The sequence below is a fragment of the Ursus americanus genome, chromosome 4, assembly GCF_024610735.1.
Source record: "Ursus americanus isolate L20-20 chromosome 4, mUrsAme1.1.p, whole genome shotgun sequence".
Taxonomy (NCBI): Eukaryota; Metazoa; Chordata; class Mammalia; order Carnivora; family Ursidae; genus Ursus; species Ursus americanus.
The window spans coordinates 43,816,175-43,843,021 of NC_142130.1; the positions used below are offsets into that span (position 1 = coordinate 43,816,175).

Consider the following 26,847-nt stretch of genomic DNA (forward strand, 5'->3'; position numbering starts at 1 on the left):
TTTGGAGATGTGTCATGAAAAAAGTTGCTGTGGCCGATGTCAAAGAGGTTGCAGCCTATGTTCTCCTCTAGGATTTTGATGGACTCCTGTCTCACATCGAGGTCTTTCATCCATTTGGACATTGTGTATGGTGTATGGTGTGAGACAGTGGTCAAGTTTCATTCTTTTGCATATAGCTGTCCAATTTTCCCAGCACCATTTATTGAAGAGACTGTCTTTTTTCCACTGGATGTTTTTTCCTGCTTTGTCAAGGATTAGTAGCCCATACAGCCAAGGGTCCATTTCTGGGTTCTCTATTCTGTTCCATTGGTCTATGTGGCTATTTTTGTGCCAGTACCATGCTGTCTTTGTGATCGCAGCTTTGAGTATAGCTTGAAATCCAGCAATGTGATGCCCCCAGCTTTGTTTTTCCTTTCCAACAATTCCTTGGTGATTTGGGGCCTTTTCTGGTTCCACACAAATTTAAGGGCTGTTTGTTCCAGCTCTTTGAAAAATGTCATTGGTATTTTGATCAGGATGGCATTGAAAGTATAGATTGCTCTGGGTAGCATAGACATTTTAACTATGTTTATTCTTCCAATCCATGAGCATGGAATACTTTTCCATCTTTTTGTGTCTTCTTCAATATCTTTCAAGAATGATCTGTAGTTTCTAGAATATAGATCCTTTACCTCTCTGGTTAAGTTAATTCCAGGATAACGTATGATTTTTGGTGCTATTGTAAATGGAATTGATTCCCTAATTTCTCTTTCTTCAGTCTCATTGTTCATGTATAGAAATGCAACCGATTTCTGAGCACTGATTTTGTATCCCACCACATTACTGAATTGCTCTATAAGTTCCAGTATTTTGGGGGTGGAGTCTTTTGGGTTTTCCATATAGAGTATCATGTCATCTGTGAAGAGAGACAGTTTGACTTCTTCTTTGCCAATTTGAATACATTTTATCCCTTTTTGTTGTCTGATTGCTGTTGCAAGGACTTCTAGTACTATGTTGAATAATAATGGCGAGAGTGGGCATCCTTGTCATGTTCCTGATCTTAAGGGAAAGGTTTTCATCTTTTCCCCATTGAGAATGATATTTGCTGTAGGCTTTTCGTAGATGGTTTTTATGAAATTGAGGAATGTACCCTCTATCCCTACACTCTGAAGGGTTTTAATCAGGAAAGGATGCTGTGTTTTTTTCAAAAGCTTTTTCTGCATCAATTGAGAGGATCATAGGGTCTTGACTCTTTTCTTGTTGATATGATCTATCACACTGATCAATTTGCAAATGTTGAACCACCCTTGCATCCCAGGGATGAATGCCACTTGATCATGATGGATAATCCTTTTAATGTACTTTTGGATCCTATTAGCTAGGATCTTGTTGAGAATTTTGGCATCCATATTCATCAGGGATTTCGGCCTGTAATTCTCCTTTTTGATCGGGTCTTTGCCTGGTTTGGGGATCAAGGTAATACTGGCCTCATAGAATGAGTTTGGTACTTTTCCTTCTGTTTCTGTTTTTGGATGTTTGGTAGAATTCCCCAGGGAATCCATCAGGTCCTGGACTCTTGTTCTCTTGTTTTTGGGGAGATTTTTGATCACTGCTTCAATCTCTTTATAATTAATCGGTCTGTTTAAATAATCAATTTCTTCCTGTTTCAGTCTTGGTAGTTTATAGGTTCCCAGGAAGGCATCCATTTCTTCCACGTTGTTTAATTTATTGGCATAGAGCTGTTGATCAAAGTTTCTAATGATCCTTCCTATTTCATTGGTGTTGGTTGTGATCTCTCATCTTTCATACATAATTTTATTAATTTGGGTCCTTTCTCTATTCTTCTGAATAAGTCTGGCCAGTGGCTTACCAATCTTATTTATTCTTTCAAAGAACAAGCTTCTAGTTTTGTTGGTCTGCTCTACTGTGCTCCTCGTTTCTAATTCATTGATCTCTGCTCTAATCTTGATCAACTGCCTTCTCGTGTGGGTTAGGCCTGTTCTTCTGTTCCAGCTCCAGCTTCTTGAGGTGAGAATATAAAAAAATGCATTTTAGATTTTTCTATTCTTTTGAGTGAGGCTTGGATGGCTATGTATTTTCCCCTTAGGACTGCCTTTGCAGTGTCCCGTAGGTTTTAGACAAGTGTGTTTTCATTTTCATTGGTCTCCAAATATTGCTTAATCTCCTTCTTAATTCCCTGGTTTACCCAATCATTCTTGAGCAGGATGGTTCTTAGTTTCCAAGTGTTTGAGTTTCTTCCAAATTTTTCCTTGTGATTGAGCTCCAGTTTCAAAGCATTGTGGTCTGAGAATATGCAGGGAATAATCTCAGTCTTTTGTTATCAGTTGAGACCTGTTTTGTGACCCAGTATATGGTCTATTCTGGAGAAAGTTCCATGTGCATTTGAAAAGAATGAGTATTCTGTTGTTCTGGGGTGTAGTGTTCTGTATATATCTATGAGGTCCATCTGGTCCAGTATGTCATTCAAAGCTCTTGTTTCTTTGTTGATTTTCTGCTTAGATGATCTGTCTATTGCTGAGAGTGGAGTATTGAGGTCCCCTACTATTAACATATTATTATCTATATGTCTCTTTATTCTGATTAAGAGTTGGCTTATGTAGCTGGCTGCTCCCCTGTTGGGGGCATAGATATTTATAATTGTCATATCCACTTGTTGGATACACCCCTTAAGAATAATGTAGTGTCCTTATGTATCTCTACCTACAGTCTTTAGCTTAAAATCTAATCTGTCTGATATAAGAATTGCTACCCCAGCTTTCTTTTGAGGTCCATTGGCATGAAAAATGCCATCCCTTCACTTTCAGTCTGGATGTATCTTTAGGTTCAAAATGAGTCTCTTGTAGACAGCAAATGGATGGGTCATGTCTTTTTTATCCAATTTGCAACCCTGTGGCATTTATGGGAGCATTTAGGCCATTCATATTGAGAGTGATTACTGAGAGATATGATTTTAATGATGTCATGTTGCCTGTGAAGTCTTTGTTTCTATAGATTATAAATTTCTGTTCTGTATCACTCTTAGGGTTTTTTTTTTTACTTTTATAGAACCCCCCCTTAATATTTCTTGTAGGGCTGGCTTGGTGGTCACATATTCTTTCAGTTTCTGCTGGTCTTGGAAGGTCCTTCTCTTTCTATCAATTCTGAATGACAGCCTTGCTGGATAAAAGATCCTTGTCTGCATGTTCTTCTCAGTTAGAGCTCTTAAAATACCTTGCCAACTTTTTCTGGCTTGCCAGGATTCTGTAGACTGGTCTGACGTTATTCTGATTTTCCTCCCTCTGTACGTGAGGATTCTTTACCCCCTGGCTGCTTTCAAGACTATATCCTTGGATCTAATATTTGTGAATTGCACTATGATGTGACGTGGTGTAGGTCTGTTCTCATTGATCTTGGGAGGGGTCCTCTCTGCCTCTTGGACACAAATGCTTGTTTCCTTTGCCAGATTTGGGAAGTTCTCAGCTACAATTTGTTCAAATATCTCTTCTAGACCTCTCTCTTTCTCCACCCCCTCGGGGATGCCGATGATTCTGACATCGGAACATTTCATTGAGTCAGCATTCTCCCGGACATTGGACCATTTCATTGAGTCAGTAATCTCCCGTAATCTACATTCTTGAGATTGGGTTGTTTCGAGCCAAGTTTTTGTTTTTTCCTTCACTTCTACCACCACATCTTCCAATTCACTAATTTGTTCTTCTGCCTCATTTACCCTGGCCATCAGAGCATCTAGTTTAGACTGCATTTGATTCATAGCATTTTTAATTTCTGACAGATTCACTCTCATTTATACCCTTAGAGATTCTATATTCTCGTTAATATTTTTGTTAATATTTTTTTCAGGCCTACATATCATTTTGACCATTGTTACTCTGAACTCCATTCCTGACAATTTGGTTATATCCATATCCACCAGTTCTGTGGCAGAGGCCACAGACTCTGTATCTTTTCTTTGTTGGGGGGGATTTCTCCTCCTTGTCATTCTGATAAGGAGAGGTTGCGGGGATGTACAGAGCCCAAATTATTGACCAGGACCCAGGCCGTGCGCACTTGTTTTATAGGGACCTTAGGGATGTGGGCTTCTTGGTTTTTCAGCCTGCCTTCTGGGGGAGGGGCCTGCCGCGGATACTCAGGCAACCCTGTTTGGGTAGAGTCTCCGTGTCCCCTGTGAGGGAGGATGAGGATGGGCACAATGTGAGCTGGTATTTCCGGGTTTTTGTTCTCTGGTGGCTTTCCCTGGTGGTTTTCTGTGGCTCTTCTGAGAGTCCGAGCCATAGTGGCTGTATCCTAGCCTCTGTCTCAGAACAGAGAGATTGCAGTCCGCTCTCCACTGAGCTCTCCTGGCCACTTTAACTCTGTTTCCGTAGGTGCTGCTAAAAACCCTGCAGCATCCTGGGTTGTGCGCCCCACCACCACTCTCCCAGCCCTCACTTCCAGCGCCTGCACGTCTCTGTCCTTTATGCTTCTAACACCACCAGCCGCCCACGGTTCCCGAGCACGCTCCTGAGCTCCCGGTTTCATTCTAGTTCAACTGTGCGCTCCGGAGCTCTGGTTTTTAGTCTAGTCGCGAACGCTCCCGAGCTCCCGGTTTCAGTCTGGTTCCAGTGAGTGCTCCGGAGCTCCGGTTTTCAGTCTAGTGGCGCACGTTCCCGGGCTAATGGTCTCAGTCTAGTTTGAGTGTGTGCTCTGGAGCTCCAGTTTTCAGTCTGGTCACATGCACATTCCTGGGCTCATGGTCTCAGTCTACTCTCTCGCAGGTGCCGGTCCGCGAGCCCGCCCGCTCCCCAGTGCAGGTGGCTACTGCTTCCTGGCGCCCAAGCACGGCGGCTCCCTCCCCCTTCCATTTATCTTCCGATATCTGTGAGCGGATTCACGGCTCCCTGCTTCATACCTCAATACTCAGCGCTGGAGTTGTTCATTTGTAGAGATCCAGATGTATCTTCCTACGTCTTGGGCTGACTTCGTGGGAGTTCAGGGTGGTCTGGTAGATATCCAGCTCGACTCAGGGGACCAGCTGAAAAAGGTCCCCTACTCCTCTGCCATTTTTTCCAACCGGAAATCCAATTTTCATTTCTGTCAACTGTGTTTGAATGTGCCTTTCCATATACTGCTATTTTATTTTCTGCAATTTGCCACTTCTTGTTTTTAGTCAGCCAATTAACTAATGTGACATAAGATTATAATAAGAATTACACTATTTAATAAAACCAGATTTATGATTTTCTGCCATGTTTATGAGAAAGAGCAGGGATAAGAGAGGGAATATGTGAGGAATTAGCTTTCTGAACTCATTATATCTCTATTGAGGTATTGATAGCTACTGCCTAACAGTTTTTGCAGATGTAATCAATTGAAATTGTATATTTTTATGATGTACATTTTTATGAGGAATTTAACAAATAACAGATGTTCATTGACTATTTAAGCAGATGAATATGCATTATGAAGAACTTGGGTATCCATAAAATATGTTCTATGAATAAGAGAATAGGGAAGGGATGCCATGACCTTCCCCCAATTTTTCTGTGGAATACGGTATTAAGAATGTGTGTATTAATTATTTTAATCTTATGAAAAATATATTTTATTTATAAAAATTTATGAAAAAAAGTCTGCTTCTCCATAGCAGGAAAAACATTAAAAAGTTTCTTCATGGTAGAAATTAAAAGAAAATCCATTCATTCTTTAATTCTACCATGCGAAACAGTTAAGACAGCTCTTTTGTCACTGTTTTTCCCTCTCCAGATATTTTTGGCTACACTAGGCTTTACCATTAAAAAGATTCTTAGTTTCTTTTGTAGGTAAAATAATCTTTTTTTTTTTTTTTTAAAGATTTTATTTATTTATTTGACAGAGATAGAGACAGCCAGTGAGAGAGGGAACACAAGCAGGGGGAGTGGGAGAGGAAGAAGCAGGCTCACAGCTGAGGAGCCTGATGTGGGGCTCGATCCCGGAACTCCAGGATCACGCCCTGAGCTGAAGGCAGACGCTTTTAACCGCTGTGCCACCCAGGCGCCCCATGTAGGTAAAATAATCTAATCACATTTAGCACATGATTTTGACCAAACCATTTTGACATCATATGGCTACACCCCCAAAACAGTCCATTAAGTTTCCCCATATAAATATTACCAAGCAGTGTGAACAATAGACATCAAACTTTGTCCTTGACCTTTCCTTTGTTCCTCATCCATCCCTGGGTGGGATGAGGCTCACAGTTAACTGGGTTCAAAAATATCTGTTTACAATGAATCATGGAACACTACATCAAAAACTAATGATGTACTGTATGGTGACTAACATAACATAATAAAAATGTTTTAAAAATATCTGCTTAAATATTACTGAAAAACAAGCAAAATTGTGTTTACATCATAATTTGATAATTTACGTCAAAACAGCCATGTAAATGACACCTTAAAGACTTCAAAATAGTTTATAAATGTCAAATGATGATGTACAGGAAATAAATGTATTAAAATCTTCCACTGTAGGGGTGCTAAATGCGGTCAAACATGAAAATCATATGGGGAAATAAAAAATTGTATAGATTACCCAAATCCATTTTTGATCTGTTGAATCAGAAAAAATCTAGAAACTAAAACAGGTGTGTCAGGTCCTCCAGGAAGCAGAGGCTGAGATGGAGTTAGGAGCAGTAAGGTTTATTTGGGAGAGAGGGGTTATACGTGTGAAAGATTAAAGGGGCAGGAAGTAGGATAGGGAAGGGAAAGCCTTTAGACCATGACACTGATCTGAATGATACCTGTGTAAGGAAAGGGGAGGAAGCAGGATACAAGAGTCTCAGATCCAGACATAGAACTGTCAAAGTCTTGGCCAACCCAATGAGAAACCCTGGAGCAAAGATGGCTTCTAAGGGGACTCTTTCATGAGCAGAAGTGACAAAACCCTAATACCCGTTTGTGCTTAGTCATTGTCTGGGAAGAGTATGGTCTCAACTTAAAAGCTGAACTGGATCCTGAAGGCCTTAACAAATGGAGGCCATCAGGTGATTGCCCTCCTTGCATGTGAATGGTAAGTTCTCTATTGATGGGACATCTGAACCCCTTACCTCCTTGGCTGCCCAGTCCATCCTTTCACTGGTTAGTATTTGCCTGGTATGTCGTCATCTGTCTGTCTTCAATTCTCTGTGACATTTTATTTCAGGTACACCTTTTACAAAGGAACTATAGCTTTTTAATAGACAAGATATAGTGGATTATTAACTCTTTGAGAATTTTAACTTTTAATAGAAGAATTGAAACCATCCACATTTGTTGTGGTTACTTACAAATTTGGTCATATTTTTACAATCTTAATTTATATATCTTGTTTTCTATGTTTACTCTCCATGCTCTGTTTTACCTTTTTATTTTACTCTGCTTTGCTAGATTGGGTAATATTTTTCCTCTTTTCTTTCTCTTACCTCTTCTAGTTTAAAAGATATCCATTGTAATATACATGTATTAGTGGTTATGCTTTATTTCAGAAGACCTAAAAACAGCTTTGATTTGTTATTATTTCCTCAAAAAAATTTTTCAGTCTCCTTTTCTTTCTTCTGTCCTTTGGTTACTCCAAATTTATATATGTAATCAGGCTTCTCCAAATATATATATGTAATCATTCCTCTTGAAATTGGCCCATAGCTCACTGATACTCCGTTCATATTAACGTAATCTTTATTCTCCATTTATTTTTGAATAATTTCCATTATTGAGGTCAATATTTTTTTTTGCAATGTGTAATCTGCTGTTAATTCTATTCAGTGTACTTTTCACCTCACATATTTTAGTATTCATCTTTAGAAATCTGATTTCAATCTAGTTAATGCCCTCCATATGTTGAATTAACCTTTGGAATATATGGATGATAGTAATATTATAATGATTTTTAGTGTCCTTGTCCTCTGTACCTTTCATCTGTGTCAGTTTTGAGTTGGTTTAATTGAATGCCTTTTTCCCTCATTGTGGATTGCATTTTCCTGTTTCTTTGAATGCCTTATAATTAAAAATTTTTTAATCATTCATAATGTGAAATTGACCATTTTAACCATTTTTAAATGTACACAGTTCAGTGGTACATTCCTACTGTTGTGTGTATAGGATTTAGGTAAGTCTTTTATTATATATCATATATCTGGGTTAAGAAATTGTAACAATTTTAATATTTATTTTTATGTTTACATATTTGATATGATAATATTTAAATATTAATGTACTATAATTTCTATTTCTCCTGATTTTTCTTATTTGTTTAAAAGATTTTATTTATTTATTTGACAGAGACAGCCAGCAACAGAGGGAACACAGGCAGGGGGAGTGAGAGAGGAAGAAGCAGGCTTCCAGCAGATGAACCTGATGTGGGGCTCGATCCCCGGACTTTGGGATCACGCCCTGAGCCGAAGGCAGACACCCAATGACTGAGCCACCCAGGCACCCCTCTCCTGATTTTTCTGTGGTTATCTGTTTTCCCCTTCCTTTTAGACTTAGCTTGAAAAGTTCTATTTTTATTGTACTCAAAATCACACACTCCATTTCTATTCTTTTGAGATTTCCCTTCAATATTTATGCTTGAAATTTAGAGTTAATCAATATTATTTTACCTAAAGAGTTAAAATATCTTAGTATTTTTTAACTCATATTACTTCATCTTCCACCAGTGTTGAGACTTTATGATTTTTAAAAAAACCATTCTCCAAACTAGATATTACTATAATGGTTTATAAGAGTTTATCCCTACATTTATCAATTTTGTTTGTTCAGTATTTCTTCCTGAAACTTAGACCTTCCTCTTGAGATCAGTTTCCTTCTTCCCTTCCTCATTTTTAAGTTTTCTTCAAGAGTTTATGTAGTGAGGTCTATATTTGTTGGTAATAAGCTCTCAGTTTTTGTTTGTCTAGAAGAAAGGTCTTTAGTTTTTCCTCATTTGTAAAAAGTGTTTTTCTGGATAAGTAAATCTAAACAGTTATTTTCCTTCAGCACTTTGAAGATATTCCATGGATTTTGGCCTTCATCACTGTTGTTAAGAATTCTATTGTCAGTACAAGTGTTATTCCCTGGTAAGTAATCTGCCTTTTCTTCCTGATTGCTTTTAAGATCATCCCTTTGTCATCAGTGTTTTGTAATTTCACTGTTGTACATCTAAATATGGATTTCTTTTTATTATTCTGGCTTAGGATTGCCTGTGTATCCTGAATTTGAAAATTCTGTCTTTTTAAAATTAATTCAATACTGGAAAACTCTTATTATCTATTTTGACATTCGGTTTCATTATTTTTTTTCCTAAGATTTTATTTATTTATTTGTCAGAGAGAGAGAGAGAGAGAGCACAAGCAGGGGCAGCGGCAGGCAGAGCAGGCATAGGGAGAAGCAGGCTCCCTGCTGACCAATGAGGTTGATGTGGGATTTGATCCCAGGGCCCTAGGTTTCATTATTTGTATCTGTTCTCTTCTTTTGGAATCTAATGAAGTCTTCTCTATCTTCCATCAAGCAACATGTTTCATATTTTCTATATCTTTTTCTAGCTGTGTAGTATTTTCTGTGATTTTTTTCAGATTTCTCTCACAGACCACAAATTTTTCCTCATTTCTCTCTAATCTACTGTTTGGGCTGTTCTTGGTATGTCAACTTTTAACAACATTAAATTTCATTCTTTAAATTCTATTCAGTTCCTTTAAATCTCTTTTTTGGTTTGAGTATCATTCTGAATTTTTATAAACATGTTAAAATAATCATTTTATAAGTATTTTAAATATATATTCTATAAATCTATTTGAAGGTTACAATACTTATATCTTTTTGTAGATTTGTTTACTTTATTTTTATTTGTCATCTCCTGCTATGAATATTTGCCTTGATGTTCTTTTTGTTGTAAGTTTGGATTGTGTACTCATATTTCACTAATCTATATCTGTGGGTATCATGTTGAACCTGGAATCTTGGGGCAGGGATTTCTTCCAAAGAGGATTTTCTGTTCTTGGGATTGCTACTAAGATGGCGATAGTGTATTTTGATTTCTGAGGTTAGAGTTGCTTAGATATAACCAATATAAATTCAACCCTTAGACCCATGAGAGGGCAGAGTGGTAACACATTCAAGGTGGAAAACTTTCCATTGTTCTTATAAAAATAAGAAATAAGGATATGACAAGTAATTTCCTCTTCTTTCTTTTCAAATAATAACTTACTTAAACCATATCCTGGTCTTTATTTAGGGGAGCAGAATCTCAGTTTCTACTTTCTGCTTTGCCTAGGTCCAATATTCTTCTGTTCCCTAAATGTGTCTTAAAATCCTAGTGTCTATGTTCCTAATACCACTCTTGATAGTTTTTGGGTTAAGTCAATCTTTCCACTCCATGTTTGCTGCTTTTCACTTTTGATTCCAGAAGTTCTCCCTAATTACTTGTGAGCTTAGTTAAGCATTAAAAATTTATACAAACTTAAGGCCTCATTTTTGGTTTTTTGAACTATAGATTTCTTTCAGAGTACATAATGAATAATATTTCCAGAAATAGAAGTCCTAAACAGAACTAAAATCAGATCCTATATTAGATCTAAATTTTGGCAATCAGTTGTTAGTAATATGAAGATATGTAAAAAGTATAAAACACACTGACAATGATAAGTATATAGTCAAATTCAGACAACTCTAACACTGTAATGCTGATGTGTAAATCACATAATTCTAGTACAAAGATGAACAGACAGAAGCATTAAAAATAAGTACAGCTATGGCAATATGTTAATGGATACACAATATAAAAAGATGTAAATTGTGGCATCAAAAACATAAAATGAGGAACAATAAAAGAGTAGAGTTTTTATGTAAGTGTAGTTAAGCTGTCAGCAACTTCAAATAGACTGCTATAACTATAAGATGTTTTGTATAAACCTCATGGTAACCACAAAGGAAGAACCTCTAGTAGATTCATGAAACATAAAGAGAAAGTAACCAAAGCATACCAATACGGAAAATTGTCAAATCACAAAGCAATACTGCAAGAGACAAAGAAAAGTACGAGGAATCTACAAAAGAGCTAGAAAACAATAAAAGTACAGTACTGAGTCCTGATTTTTCAGTAATTACTTTAAATGTAAATGGACCAAGTTCTGTAATCTAAAGACAGAGAATGGCCAAATGGATAAAAAACAAAGATCCACTCTATGCTGCCTATGAGACTCACTTCAGCTTTCAGGACACACATAGGCTGAATGCAATGAGATGGGAAAAGATAATTCCACACAAATGGAAACCAAAGGAGAGCAGGGGTAATTATGCTTATATCAAACACAGATTTCAAATCAGAACCTTAACAAGAGACAAAGAAAGTCATTATATCACGATAAAGGGATAGGTTCCTCAAGAGGATATGACAATTTTTATTTAAAGAATTTAACTTACTTATTTGAGAGAAAGAGCATGAGAGATAGCACAAGGGAGATAGAGCATGAGAGAGGGGAGGGGCAGAGGGAGAGGGAGAAGCAGATTCCCTTGAGCAGGGACCCAGATGTGAGGCTTGATCCCAGGACCCTGAGCTCATGATCAGAACCAAAGGCAGATGCTTAACTGACTGAGCCACCCAGGCACACCAAAGTTATGACAATCGTAAATATATATGCCCCCAATATTGGAAGCCTAACTATATTAAGCCAATACTAACAGATCTGAAATACAGCAATAAAATCAATGTAAGAGACTTCAATACCTCACTTAGGAAATTAAAAGGAAAATTGAACCTGAATTATACCATAGACTAAATGGGCCTTATAGACATATACAGAACATTTCATCCAGCGGCAGCAGAATACACATTCTTTTCAAGTGTACACAGAATATTATCCAGGATGGATAACAAAGTTAAGGCAAAAACAAGTCTTATCAAATTTAAGAAGTTTGATTATACCAACTATCTTTTCCAAACCAGTGGTATGAAACTAGAAATTGATAACAAGTGGAAAATTGGAAAACTCACAAATACCTGGAAATTAAACACTCCCGAACCACTAACGGGTAAAAGAAGAAATCAAAAGGGAAATAAAAAAATATCTGGAAGCAAGGGAGAACGGAAGCACAATACACCAAAACTCATAAGGTGAAACAAAATAAGTTCCAAGAAAGAAGAGAGAAAATCAAGAACCATCATATTCACTGGTGAAAACCTGAAAGCTTTCCCCCTAAGATCATGAACAAGACAGGATGCCCACTTTTGCTACTTCTATTTAACATCGTATCAGAAGTTCTAGCCAGAGCAATTACACAAGGAAAAGAAATGAAAGGTATCCAAATTGCAGAGGAAGACCTAGTACTATCTCTTCACATACGACATGATCTTATATATAGAAAATCTTAAGCATACTACCAACCTCCACCCCCAATACAATTAGGGCTAATAAACAAATTCAGCGAAGTTCCAGGATGCAAAATCAAAATCAGCATGGAGAAATTTGTTGTATTTCTCTACATTAGCAATGAATAACCTGGAAAGGAAATTAAGGAAACTATTTCATTTACAATAGCATCAAAAAGAAAAAGATACTGAAGAGTAAATTTAACCAAGGAGTGGCAAGACTTATACACTGAAAACTGTAAAATGTGGCTAACAGAAAGTAAAAAATATATATAAATAAATGGAAAGACATCTTATATTCATGGATTAGAGACAATATTGATAAAATAGCAATACTCCTCAAAGAGATCTATATATTCAATGCAATTATTATCAAAATCAGAAATGGCCTTTTTTGGCAGAAACAGAAAGTCATCTAATTCATATGGAATTTCAAGAGACCCCAAATAAGAGAAATAATGTTGAAATATAAGAATAAGTTTGGAGAACTGACATTCCCAATTTTAAAACTTCTACAAAGCTATAATAATCGAAACAGTTTGGTACTGACCAAAACATAGACATGCAGACCAATGGGAAAGAATTTAGAGTCCACAAATAAAACTGTACTTTCCTGGCTCATTAATTTTCAGCAAAAGTGCCAAGACCATTCCCTGGGGGTGAGAGTTGTCTCTTCAACAAGTGAACAAACTAGATCATCACCTACAAAAGAATGAAGGTGGGTCTTTATCTGACACCATATTCAAAAACTAACCCCAAGTAGGTCGAAGTCCAAATATGATTGCTAAAATGACCAAACTCATGGAAGAGAAAGGTCTTCACTACTTTTAGATTTGGCAATCATTTTTAGGTGTGGCATTGAGGGGACAAACATCCAAGGAAAACAGAGAAATTAGAGTTCATCGATATTAACAACTTTAATGTACAAAGTTTTGTGTATCAAAGTAGACTATCAAGAGTGGAAAACAACCCATAAAATGTGGAAATATAATTACTAATGATCTATTTAATAAGATTCAAATATCCAGAATATACACAATTTTTTTACTACTCAAAAATCAAACAACCAAATTAAAAAATGAATGAAAGACTTAAAAAGGCACTTTCCCAAGGAAGATTAACAATTAGCCAATAAACACATGATAAGATGGTCAATGTTATTTGTATTAGGAAAATGCAATGAAACTACAATGAGATACCACTTCACACCCACTGGGGTGGCTAATAATAATGAAAATAACAAGTGTGGGCAAGGATGTGGAGGAATTGGAACTCTCATATATTGCTAGTAGAAATGTACAATGGTGTAGCCATGACGAGCAACAATTTGTTGAATACATAATAAGTTAAATGTAGAATTACACATGGTTCAGCAATTCCACTTATAGGTACATAGCCAAGAGAATTGAAAACATGTGTTCAAGCAAAAACTTGTACTTAATGCACCGTTCACAATAGCCAAAGTAGGAACCAATCTAAAAACTCATCACTTGTTGGATGTACACACCAAGTGGTATATCCATACAATGGACTATTATTGAGCCATGAAAAGAAATGAAGTACTGATACATGCCACACCGTGGATAAACCTTTACAACACTATGGTACATGAATGAAGCTGGATACAACATGCTACATATTAGGATTCCATTTATCTGAAATATCTAGAATGGGCAAATCCATAGAGACAGAAAGAAGATTAGTGATTGCCAGGGACTCTGGCGTTAGTACTGACGACTACAGAGTTTCCTTTAGGGTGATGGAAATCCTCTGCAATTTGGTAGTGGTGGTGGTTTATTTTACCCTGTGAATGTACTAAGTGCTACTGAATTGTTCACTCTGAAATGCGAAAACAGGTGAAATTTAAGTTAGGCATATTTGCCACAACAAAAAAAGTGCATTTTAGTTACTTGTTAACAACTGAGGGAAAATTGTTTAGTCAATTTTACATATAAGAGAATGGAATCTTTTTAAAATTTTCCCGTTTAAATTAATTTTTTTATTTTGAGATAATTGCAGATTCACAAGCAGTTGTAAGAAAAAATTTAGAGATCCTATGTGCCTTTAACCCAGTTTTCTCCAATAGTAACATTTTGCAAAACTATAATTTTTACAACTAGGTATTTACAACAGTAACAACTAGGATATTGATATTGATCAAGACACAAAACTGTTCTCTCATGTCATCTTCAAATAGGAGCAGTTTTCTTTCTTTCTTTCTCATCTGTGTTCCCTTTCCTGCCTTATTGCCCTGGCTAGAACTTACAACACTGTGCTGAATAAGAGATCTGAGCAGAGGCATCCTTGCCTCATTCACTCTTGGAGGTGGAAAACATTCGGTCTTCCATAATTATTTATAATGTGAGCTGTAGGTTTTTGTAGATGCTCCTTATCAAAATGGGGAAGCTTCCTTTATTGCTATTTTTTTAGAGTTTTTTTTCACAAATTTGTATTATGCCAATAGATATGTTGAAGCCCTATCCCCAATGTGACTGTATTAGAAAGTAGGGCCTTTAAAGAAGTCATAAGGATGGGGCCCTAACCTAATATACCTGTTATTCTTTATTTTTTTAAAAGATTTTATTTATTTGCTTTACAGAGAGAGAGTGAGAGAGAGAGCAGAAGTGGGGGGAAGGGGCAGAGAGAGAGGGATAAGCAGGGATAAGCAGAAAACCCACTGAGCAGAGAGCCCGATGTGGGGCTCTATCAGGACTCTGGGATCTGCATGAAGGCAGAGGCTTAACTGACTGAGCCACCCCGGTGTCCTTGTAACTGTTATTCTTAAAGGAATAAACTATTATTCTTAAAGGAATAAACTGTTATTCTTGAGGAAGAAAAGAGATGAGAGGCATCTCTCACACATACACAGAAAGTCATCTGAAAACATGATGAGAAGGTAGATTTCTGTTAGTCAGGAAGAGAAGCCTTATCAGATCCCTGCTGGTTCTTTGATCTTAGACATCTATCCTCCAGAGTTCTGAGATAATAAATTCCTCTGAAGTCACTAGGTTGTGATATTTTGCCTAGTAGCCCTACTGGACAAAGACAATTGGTTGTTGAATGTTGTCAAGAACTTTTCTGTTATTGATAAATACACTTTAGTTACCTGTACTAAAACAAAACAAAACAAAACAAAAAACAAAACAAAGAACGAAAAACAAACCAAAACCAAAACCCCCCCCCCAAAAAACCCCTTTCAGGAAACTTAAAAGAGAATGGAATTTTCTTTTTTTCCTTCCTCCTCTTCTTCTTCCTCCTCCTCCTCCTCCTTCTTCTTCTGCCTTTTTTTTTTTTTTTTTTTTTTTTTTTTTTTTGCTATGTTGCTGCCAAAGTCATGTATCAACTCATTTAAGTTCTACTGCAAAACTTGATTAAATAATTTCAGGCAAATTCAAAATTTATGTATCTTTTGATGGCTGTATTATAAACTGCATCTCTACCATTTAAAATTGTATATTGAAGAATAGTTCAGAATAATTTTTTGGCAATGTTTTCTAGTTCTGAGAAAGGTTTAAGTATATTTGTTCCTTTAAGAAATAATTTTATCAGAAAACTTTAGAGCACCATAATGACCATAAAAACAAATAATGCTCTAGAATGATGGTGTCCAATATGTTAGTTGGCAACTACAAGGACTGTTAACCACTTGAATTGTGGCTAATCTCAGCTGCGATGCAAGATGTAGCAAGTTGTCTTGGGAGATGTTGAGGATGTGTGTAACTGACTAGGCAATGGTAGGAATGAAAATGGCACTATTAATTTGGAAGTGTATTAGTTTTCTAGGGCTGCCTTAACAAAGTACCACAAACTTAGTGGCTGGAAAACAGAAAATACTGTGTCATGGTTCTGAAAGGTAGACGTCCAAGATCATGGCCTCAGCAGGGTCGGTTCTTTCTGAGAAATATTTGATACAGTTTTTTGTAAAGCTGTTTTTCTTTGGTTTGAGGTCCTGGCTAGAGGCCAGTCAGTTCTTCTTCTTGAACACTTGATTACATCCAGCTCTCAACCACTTCCTTATTAAGGCTCCCATTCTGGGACACCATGCACCAGCCCTGATTGCCCCAGGACCCAACACCAGACAACTAGGGACCACCCTTGTGCTCTGATCCCATTAAATTATTCAAATTTGCCAATGCATGGGAACTCGGGAAATCTAGTGAACTCTGCTCTACCTGCTGTACATAAACTTCTCGCCACAGTTCTCACGTTACCCTGAACCCAGTTCATCCTCTGTGTGGCCCTGTATGGCAGCCTTCTTTCATATGGAATTGTCACAGAGAGTCTGCCTTTCATCTATTCTGAGTGTTATTTGTTGTGTCTCACCATCAAAAAAAATCTTTCAATCTTATAAAACGTTTGGCACTGTGAGCAAGAAAGCATGGCCACGACCGCTCACTCTTGCATTGCTTCTTGGGGGTCTGCTCTTGGCTTACTGATTTACTCCAAAGCACCAGGAGAAGAGCTTGGGAAGGAACTGTTGCCTGTTGGGAAGCATGAGCTTTAACCTTGCAGCTTGCTGCTGTGTCTGCTGGTGGTTTCCATGTCTCTCCTTACCCAAATGTCCTCGGTGTTGGAAGATTAAGAAAAAACAAACAACAGTCCTAAATGGTTGACCTCCACTGGCTAAATACTAGCCCAAGTGGGAGTCACCTTAGGGCAATGGGAGCGATAGGCCACTTGAGCCACACTTCCCAGGGTCCAGCCTTAAGTTGCATTTTCAGTCTTTTGTAGACTGCATATTTGTGTCCCCCTCATCCAAATGTATATATTGAAACCAATTTCTCCAAAAGACGGTAATTGGAGGTGTGGCCTCTGGGAGCTGATTAGGTCATAATGACAGAGCCTTCATGCATGGGATGAATGCCCTTAAATAAGAAGCCCCAGAGAGCTAGCTGGTCTCTTCTACCTGTGAGGATGCAATGCAAAACTGGTCTATGAACTAGAAACTGGGTCTTTGGCAGGTACCAAATGTGCTGGTGCTTTGCTCTTAGACTTCCCAGCCTCTAAAACTGTGAGAAATACATTTCTGTCATTAATAAGTCATTCAGTCTATGGTGTTTTGTGGTAGTAACCTGAACAAACTAAAATAATAGACATATACGTTGTAACACAATTAATATTAAATTAAAAATAAATTTCAACTGATGAATGGATAAAGAAGTGACACACACACACACAATGGAATATTACTCAGCTATCAAAAAGAATTAAGTCTTGCCATTTGCAATGACATGGTTGGACCTAGAGGGTATTATGCTAAGCAAAATAAGTCAGAGAAAGACAAATATCATATGATTTCACTCATACGTGGAATTTAAAAAACAAAAGATGAACATAAGGGAAAGGAAGGAAAAATAGGATGAAAACAGACAGGCAGATAAATCGTAAGCAACTCTTAACCATAGGAAGTAAACTGAGGGTTGCTGGAGGGAAGTTAGGTGGGGGTTGGGGTAACTCAGTGATGTGCATTAAGGAAGGCACTTGATGTAAGGAGCACTGGGTGTTATATGCAACTGATGAATCACTAAATTCTACCTCTGAAATTAATAATACACTATATGTTAATTAAACTGAATTTAAATTTAAAAATAAATAAAAATTAAAAATATTAAAATTGAAACAATAATTAAATACATAAATTAGTTATGTCATATTTAAATTTGACAAAATGGGACCTGGTGACCTTCAGTTAGAATAGTTAATATGGCGCAATATAAATTAAAACAGGTCCCTGAACGATTGAAACACTCTGTAAGACCTAATCAATTAAATAGGTGATTATCTCCACTGCTTCTCCATTGGACAGCTCAATTTTGCCTGTTCTTAAACCTGGAAAGACTGAATGGTGCTTCATGGTAGATTATTGCAACCTTAAAGTCATTGCTGCATCCATTAAAGCCCACATGCCCAAGAGCCAACATTATTACAATTAGTAACATCATCTAATATGTTTCATGCCCTGCTTATCTCAACAGCCTCCCAGTTTGCCTTCATCTCCAAAGGGACACAGTACACCTTTACCGGGCTGCCCATGGAATACCGCAGCAGCCCTGCCATCACACACAGGCTTTGCAGGAAGGATTTTAAGTGCATCCACTTTTCCCCGTGAACACAAGTAGGGCATTACATTAATAACATTTTCATCCAAGGAATTTTGTTTAACAGAAATATCAAGGACATATAAGTCTAACATCTTTCAATCCCCTTTGGGTTCTAGAGGCAATATATTACTCATTTACTAATTTTACTTAATCTTCTTGATGCTGCTACCTACACATGAGCTCGTGTTAAATGACACCCATCCCCAACAAAAGGCTCTACAATGTATCCAATTAAAATCAATAGGCCTTCCTACTAGTGCTCACAAAAGCTCATTCACTGTACCAGCATTAGCAAAATCCTCTCATACCTTCTGGGATCTCTGGACTGGCTATAATGGCCATAAATAGCCCATGAGTCTCTGATACAAAAACCTGCCCCTCATTGTTTGCTTAGTCCATAATCTTAATATACTCTTTGTTCTTTGCCAAAACGTACATCCCTACACTCCCATGTCTAAAGGGAAATCCTGGTAGAGGATACTACCATCTGTGCCATTCTAAAAAGTAATGGATATTGTTACTCTCTGCAGGAGACAACTGCCTTATATAGGTCCACACCCAGCCCCCTGGGGAGCGGACCTCCCAATCCCGAGCCATCTCCTGCTTCACACTTCCAGTTTGCCACCACAACCTCCCACCCTGCATCTCTGACCACGACCAGTATACCTTGCCCTTCCCCTTGGTTACAAATGTTACTAATCATTACCTCTTCCTTACTGAACTATATAGTTCATACCAATGTAACTGCTGGAACTGCCACCTTGAACCAAGGAACACACCAAGATATTATTGTCATAAAAAAATACAACTCATACTTGTAACATACTTTACAACTCAACCAGGGTATTGTTACAGATCCTGGAAATTCCGGATCTGTGGTCTAGGCATTAGCCGTATAATGGTGAACTTGACTATGGACTGGCCTACAAAGATTCTCCTTGTTTTCCCCTCATAATAAAATGATTTTTATGCTGTTTAGGGTAATGTATGTATTCAAATACCCCATATAATGAAGCTCAAAGCTGATGAGAAAATCAATTTTAATATAGTTTTTTGCTTTTACAAAATGCTGGCTAGACCCATTTTTGAGGCCCTTACTAGACTTTGAGGTCAGTTCCCCTTCTTGAGACCTGATTAAATCCACACCCCACCTACTTTGCTTACCTGGGTTTTTACACTCTACGCCCCTGGGCCAAGTACCAGACAACTAAGAATAAACCCATACACAACTATGCATAGGAGTTGGGAAATTATTCAAATTAGCTTGTCTGGGACAGGCTAAACCTAAATTCACCCTACTTGCCATACATACCCTGCATTCTACAGTTCCAGCTTGGTGTTATCCTGTCTACGAGGGTAAGCTCTGTGTGGCCCTATTCGGCAGCCTGCTCTCTTTTGGAGCTATAAGTAACAAAGTCCTGTTTTCATCTATTCAAACGTCCTGTGTTGTGTCCCACCATCGAAAGAGTCTTGGAATCTCCTAAATCAGGAAGGAAGAATCTGTTCCTTGTTTCTTTCCCAGCTTCTGGTGGTTTGCTGGAAATCTTTGTAGTTCACTGGATTGCAGAGGGTCTGCCTTGCTCTCTGCCCTCAACTTTGTATGGCATTCTCCCCGTGTATGTATCTGTGTCCGATTCCCTCTTTTTATAATGACACCAGTCATTGGAGGAGGGCGCACCCTACTCTAGTGTGACCTCACTGTAACTAATTGTATCTGCAATGACCCTGTTCCAAAGAAGGTAACATTCTGAGGTACTGAGGGTTAGAACTTCAACATATGAATTTTGAAAGGACACACATCAATTCATAACAGGAAGTATTTATCAAAGTCACACATTATGCCTGTCATGTGATCCATTGGGTTTATTCGTTGGTATATACGCCAGAAAACAAATGCAGAAGTGGACCAAAAGATATGTACGAAACAAAAATGTTCATAGAAGATTTATTAGTGTTAGTCCTGAACTGGAAAATCCAAGTACAGAGCAAAATGGTTGAAAAAACTATGGCATGGTCAGATTGGAAAACCACTACATAGTATTACAAAAATGAACTATGTAAACAATTTCATGTATATGGAGTTTGAAAACTGGCAAATTGGTGATAGACATCAGAGTAGTGTTTCTGTCTGGAGAAGGGCTATTGACAGAGAAGGAGAATGAAGGAAACTTCTTGAATAGTGGAAATGGTCTTACCTAGGTTTTGAAGGTCATTGTATGAGTTCACACACATACATTTATCAATCTGTACACTAATGATTTGTGCGTTTTGCCATATGTAATTGATGCTTCCCCAAAATGCTGCTAGATTTCTAAATAAATTGCTATGTGATTTATTTTGTCACTTCAGTACTGTGGGAGAACCAGTGATCTTAAGTATTGGGTTTTTTGCTTTATTGCTGAACAAAACTCAGTGACATTTCCTGTCCTTGGCTACTCGGTGGCTAACCACTCCAAATGCATACTCTGGGGAGGACTTCAGCTTTGAGTCTACTGATCTCTGTCTATATCCTGGTGTCTGGTGAGTCTGATGCTTTGACATTTTTAGCAAAATGTAAAGCAGTATTTCAATAGTGCCAAGGTTCTTCTTTAGCCACTCGTAAAATGTTTTCTAATTTGTTCTAGTAGCAGTGATACATTTGTATATTATCCAACAAACCTTCATATTTACCTTAGGTCAATGGTGCACTGACTAGTTGTCTAGCTGAGTCCAGGGTAATACTGGGGGCCCCGGTATGGAGTGAAACTGAACTTGTGTGACTAGACAAAATGCAGTGTTTCCTCCAGTTTTTTGGTTTGTATTTTTATTGTCTCCTTCAATTCTTATTTTTTGGACCTTATGTTTATTGATATGTAATTGTTTTTTTTCTTCTTTGATATTTCTTTTTTTTAATAATAATTTTTATTATGTTATGTTAGTCACCATACAGTATATCCTTAGTTTTTGATGTAATGTTCCATGATTCATAGTTTGCGTATAACACCCAGCGCTCCATGCAATACATGCCCTCCTTAATAGCCATCAGCAGTCTATACCAATCCCCCACCCCTCTCCCCTCTGAAGCTGATATTTCTAATATTTCTAGCACACAGACTAAGAAAGAAACCCTGTTTCTATTTGGGGTTGTTAAGTTTTAAAATAGAGGCAAAAAATGAATGGGTAAAAATTGTTTCAGGAAATGAGGCTAAGAGAACATAAGAATATATAAATGATAAACAATTATTCTAAGTCAAGGATTTCATGCTCACATCAGAACACTTCATACAAATCAATCTTAACCCAAAGCGTGAACAGGTAGAACAAATGAGTGGAGTGACTAAAATTAGAGCAGCCTTAGGCAGGAGAAAGCAAACCTAAATCCATTCTGTGTTTCCTTGCAATCATCCTGAAGAAGTTCCAAAACATTCTGAGAAACACCGGCTTCCACATTTTCATATTATGTGTAGTGAAGGGAGAAGAGAACCAGTTCTTAGGAGAAAGAAAGCTGGGAATCTAGGGTGAGGAAAAGGTGGAAGAAATTGGGAGGGAGGGGGGAACATTTGGGGAGAACTCAAAAGACAGTGAATAGTAATAGATTTGACTCATGAAAAGTACTAGAGAAACATTTAGATGTGGCAGGAAACAGATGGCAACAAAAAGATGTACTTGAAAAGAGTGTAATTAAAACCGGTTAATGTAATTGACTCCATTTCCTGTTTTAAGGAGGAAACCATAAGATTGCATAGTATATTTGATAAAATTAAACATCCATTTAATATAAAAAGCATGGGTTTTTTATTATTTTAAGACCCCTTTTTAGGGCAGTTTTATGTTTACAGCAAACTTGAGAGGGAAGTACAGAGATTTCCCAAATCCCTCTTAACCCCACCTGTGCACAGCCTGTGTGTCATTATCAGCATCCCCTCCAGACTGTTCCATTTGTTGCAAGTGATGAACCTGCACTGACACATAATTACCACCCAAGTGCATGGTTTACACAGGGTTCAATCTTGGTGTTGCGCATTCTATTGCTTTGAAGGAAAGTATAATGACGTATACCCACCACTACAGTATCCCAGAGCATAGTTCAGTGCCCTCGAAGTCCTCCGTGTTCCGTGCATTCTCCCTCCCTCTAACTCATGACAACCATTTATCTTTTTGTGTCTCCACAGTTTCTGCCTTTTGCAGAATATCACAGTTGGAATTGCACAATATGTAGGCTTTCGAAGGTTTTTTTCACTTTGTAATGTGTATTTCAGTTTCCTCTTTGTCTTTTCATGGCTTGATAGCTCATTCTTTTTAGCTCTGAATAATATTCCATTGTCTGGATGTACCTCAATCTGGCCATTCACCTACTCGAGGGCATCTTGATTGCTTCCAAGTGTTGGCAATTATGAATAAAGTTGTTACAAACACCTGGGTGCAAGTTTTCATGTAGAAAGAAGCTTTCAACCCCAAGCAGTGCTAGTGATAGATCATACTGTAAGACTATGTTTAGTATATTAAGAAACTGCCAGCCTGTCTTACAAAGTTGCTGTAGCGTTTTGCATTCCCACTGCTAATCACTGAGTCCATGTTGCTTCACATCCTAGCCAGTATTTGGTGTTACTAGTGACCATTAATAGATTTTGGCCATCGTTGTACTATTGCTGTCATTCATTTCAATTGCATATAAATATACTCTAATTAAACATATATAAATATTTTTCTCTATTGTATATGTTTTATAATATATTTATGTTAAACATTTATATAATATATAAAACATAATATATATCTAAATAATATATCATTTTATTATTTTGAACAAAATGTTATCTGTTATATCAATTAAGAATAAGAAAAATAAAAGCTTTTTTTCCCTTCACTTATTCATTCTTTAAACTCTTTCTTCCTTCATGTAGATCTGAGTTTCCCACTTATGTTATGATGAACTCTTAACACTTCTTGCAAGGCATGTCCACTGGAATCAACTGACTCAATTTTTGTTTGTTTGAGAATATCTTTTATTTCTCTTTCACTTTTAAAGGGTAATTTTTTTGTTGTTGTTGTAGGATACAGAATTCTAGGTTGGTGGTTTTTTTTCTCTTAACATTTAAAACATTTTACTTCAATTTCTTTTTCTTGCCTGGCTTCCTAGGAGAAATTGGATATAATTCTCATCTTTGTTCCTCTGTAAGATTTTGTTTTTCTGTCTTTTTTTTCAGAATTTTTTCTTTATCTTTGATTTTCCGTACTTTGAATATAATATACCAGGCCTTGTTTTTTGTTTTGTTTTGTATGTTTTTTTTTTTTAAAGATTTTATTTATTTATTCGACAGAGATAGAGACAGCCAGCGAGAGAGGGAACACAAGCAGGGGGAGTGGAAGAGGAAGAAGCAGGCTCATAGCAGAGGAGCCTGATGTGGGGCTCGATCCCATAACGCCAGGATCACGCCCTGAGCCGAAGGCAGACGCTTAACCGCTGTGCCACCCAGGCGCCCCTGTTTTGTATGTTTTTGAGGTTTTATTGTTGTTGATTTTTTTTTGCATTTTGCCTGCTTGGTGTTCTCCAAGTTTCCTAGAACTTTGGTTTGGTATCTGAGAGTAACTTGGAAAATTTTCAGTTATTCTTTCAAAGATTTCTTGTGTTCCTTTCTTTCCTTCTTCTCGTTCTGATTTTTCCATTACAAGTGTTTACATGTTTTCGTGTTGGAAATCCTGTTCTTTTTTTTTTTTTAATTGTTTGTTCTCTTTGCTTTTCAGTTTTGGAGGTTTCTATTGATATATTCTGTAGCTTAGAGATTCTGTCTTCATCCATATCCCATCTATTAATAAGCTCATGAAAGACATTCTTCATTTCTGTTACAGTGTTTTTGATTTTATTTTGTCAACTTTGCCTCATGTATTTTGAAGCTCTTATTAGGTATATGGACATATCTTGTTTTACTGTGTTTCACTTTACTACACTTTACAGATACTGTGCTTTTGACAAATTAAAGGTCTATGGAAACCTTGCATGGAGTAAGACCATTAGCACCATTTTTCCGACAGCATTTGCTCACTTTGCATCTCTGTGTCTCCTTTTGGTAATTCTTGCAATATTTGAAACTTTGTTATTACTTTATATTTATTGTGGTGATCTGCGGTCAGTGATCTTTGATGTTACTATTGTAATTGTTTTGTGGTATCACTAACCATGCCCATAGAAGATGGTGAATCAAGTGACACGTACGTGTGTGTGTTCTACCTCTACCATCACGTGGCCATTCCCCATGTCTCTCTCCCTCTCCCCAAGCCTCTTTCTTGCCTGAGACACAACAATATTGAAATTAGGGCAATTAATAATCTCACGATGACGTCTAAATGTTCGTGTAGAAGGAGGAGTAACATATTTCTCACTTGAAATTAGAAAGGTTTAAGCTTAGTGAGGAAGGCGCGTTGAACACTGAGATAGAGCAAAAGCTAGTCCTCTTGTGCCAAGCAGTAGCCAAGTTGTGAACATGAAGGAAAAATTCTTGAAGAAAATTAGAAGTGCTACTCTAATGAGCACACAAATGATAAGAAAGGAAAACAGCTTTATTGCTAACATGGACAAAGCTTGAGTGATCTGGACAAAATATCAAACCAGCTACATTCCCTTAAACCAAAGCCTAATCCAGAACAAGGCCTTACTCTTCAATTCTATGGATGTTAAGAGAGAAGAGGAAGTTGCAGAAGAAAAGCCTGAAGCTAGAAGAGGTTGGTTCATGAGGTTTAAGGCAAGAAGCCATCTCCAAAACATAAAAGTGCCAGGTGAAGCAGCAGGTGCAGATGTAGAAGCTACAGCAAGTTCTCCAGAAGATGATTCATGAAGGTGCTACAATAAACAATAGATTTTTAATGGAGATGAAACCATCTGATATTGGAAGATGCCATAAAGTACTTTCTAAATTTCTATTGCCTTTCTCCTTTCATGTACATTTGTGTAGTTCTCTATCATTTTCCAGGTTGGGTAAGTAGAGAATCAATGAGTAAATTGAACTCTGTTGTATTCTCCTAATCCGTATAGCTTTTTGAGCGGGGGAGGCTGGGGAGAGCATATATTTCTCCTCCTCCTCCTCCTCCTCCTCCTCCTCCTCCTCCTCCTCCTCCTCCTCCTTCTTCTTCTTCTTCTTCTTCTTCTTCTTCTTCTTCTTCCTCTTCTTCTTTTAAATTCTGCTTTTATTTCTTTAAACATCCTCCATACATTTATTTTATACCCTACATTCAATAATTCCAAACTCTGAAATTCTGAATCTTTATTCTTCTGTTAAGGAATAAAAGACGGCAGCCAATAAAAAGTACATTATCTCATTTTGTGGTTGCATTTTCCCCCTGTGTTTTGTAATTTTGGAATACGAACTCATAATTATGTGGCTTTGAGCCTGAAAACTGGTTTGAGTATAGAAACCTGGTGAAGGATCATTATTTTCCATTATGGCAACTAACCGGAGTCTTTACTGACTGCTATGGACTGATTGTATCCTCCAAAATTCATATGTTGGAATCTAATCTCCAAAGTGATCATAGTTGGAGATGGAGAGGAGGCGATGGGAGGGAATTTTGTCATGAGGATGGAGCTCTTATAAGAGGAGACACAAGAGAGCCTGCTTTCTCTTTTTCTCTCCTTCTCTGTCCCTCCCATGTGAGAATACAGTGAGAAGGCAGCTGTCTACAAGCCAGGAAGTGGGCTTTCACTGGACAGCATATCTGCTGGTGCTTTGATATTAGACTTCCCAGCCACTAGAGCTGTGAGAAAAAAACAATTTGTTATCTAAGCCACTCTACGGTACTTTTGTTGCAACAGGCACAACTGACTAAGACACTCGCTTATCCTTGATTTAGTTATATATAACCACACCCTCTTTGGCTGCCTTTTTATCTCACCCCTAAGAACACTGAGGTTTACTTAGCTTTTGCCAGAATCTTTCAGATAAAAGTCTCTTGGTTGCCATTCTGGCTTTGCTAGTGTTTATGATTATCTACTTTGCCCATGACAGTTAAGCGCTGTCACTTTGTCTTGGTACTACAGAACTGTATCACCCTTTCCGTGGCCAGCACCACTATACCCCAGATGATGTGCACCTCCTTAGACAGTGTGCCTGGATAACAGCAGTAACTTTATTTTGCTGAATTGGAAGATGGCACAAAACCCTGAACACGTCAGGGCACTTCCCTAATGTAAATGGCAGACTTTCAGAATTTTGTCTGGTTTGTAGGTTTGAGAGAAAACACACAGTCCTAAGACTTCCACCCCAAGAAGGAGTCAGGGGAATGGAGAAGGAATGTATCTTTAGGAAAGGTCTGAGATACCTCCCAGAATCTCTAGCTGGGCTGACAGGTAAAGATATTTTCCTGAAGCCAGTCAGTAAAGACTGGGGGAAGTGGTAGCTTCTTCAAATGTGAAGGCACTAGCAATGCAAAATTC

At 37.6% G+C, this 26,847-nt stretch overlaps 1 protein-coding gene across 1 annotated transcript in view; it reads left to right on the forward strand.

Moving 5' to 3' along the window:
- Positions 1 to 8,925: 8,925 nt before the first annotated feature.
- Positions 8,926 to 26,847, forward strand: part of LOC123784062 (cell surface glycoprotein CD200 receptor 2-like) — a gene marked incomplete at its 5' end in the record, with an annotated part of 32,645 nt that continues 14,723 nt past the window's right edge. Inside the window, one exon of the mRNA XM_045785184.2 lies at positions 8,926 to 9,052. Within this exon, the coding sequence (XP_045641140.2) occupies positions 8,926 to 9,052 (127 nt within the window). The remainder of the gene's footprint in view (positions 9,053 to 26,847) is intronic.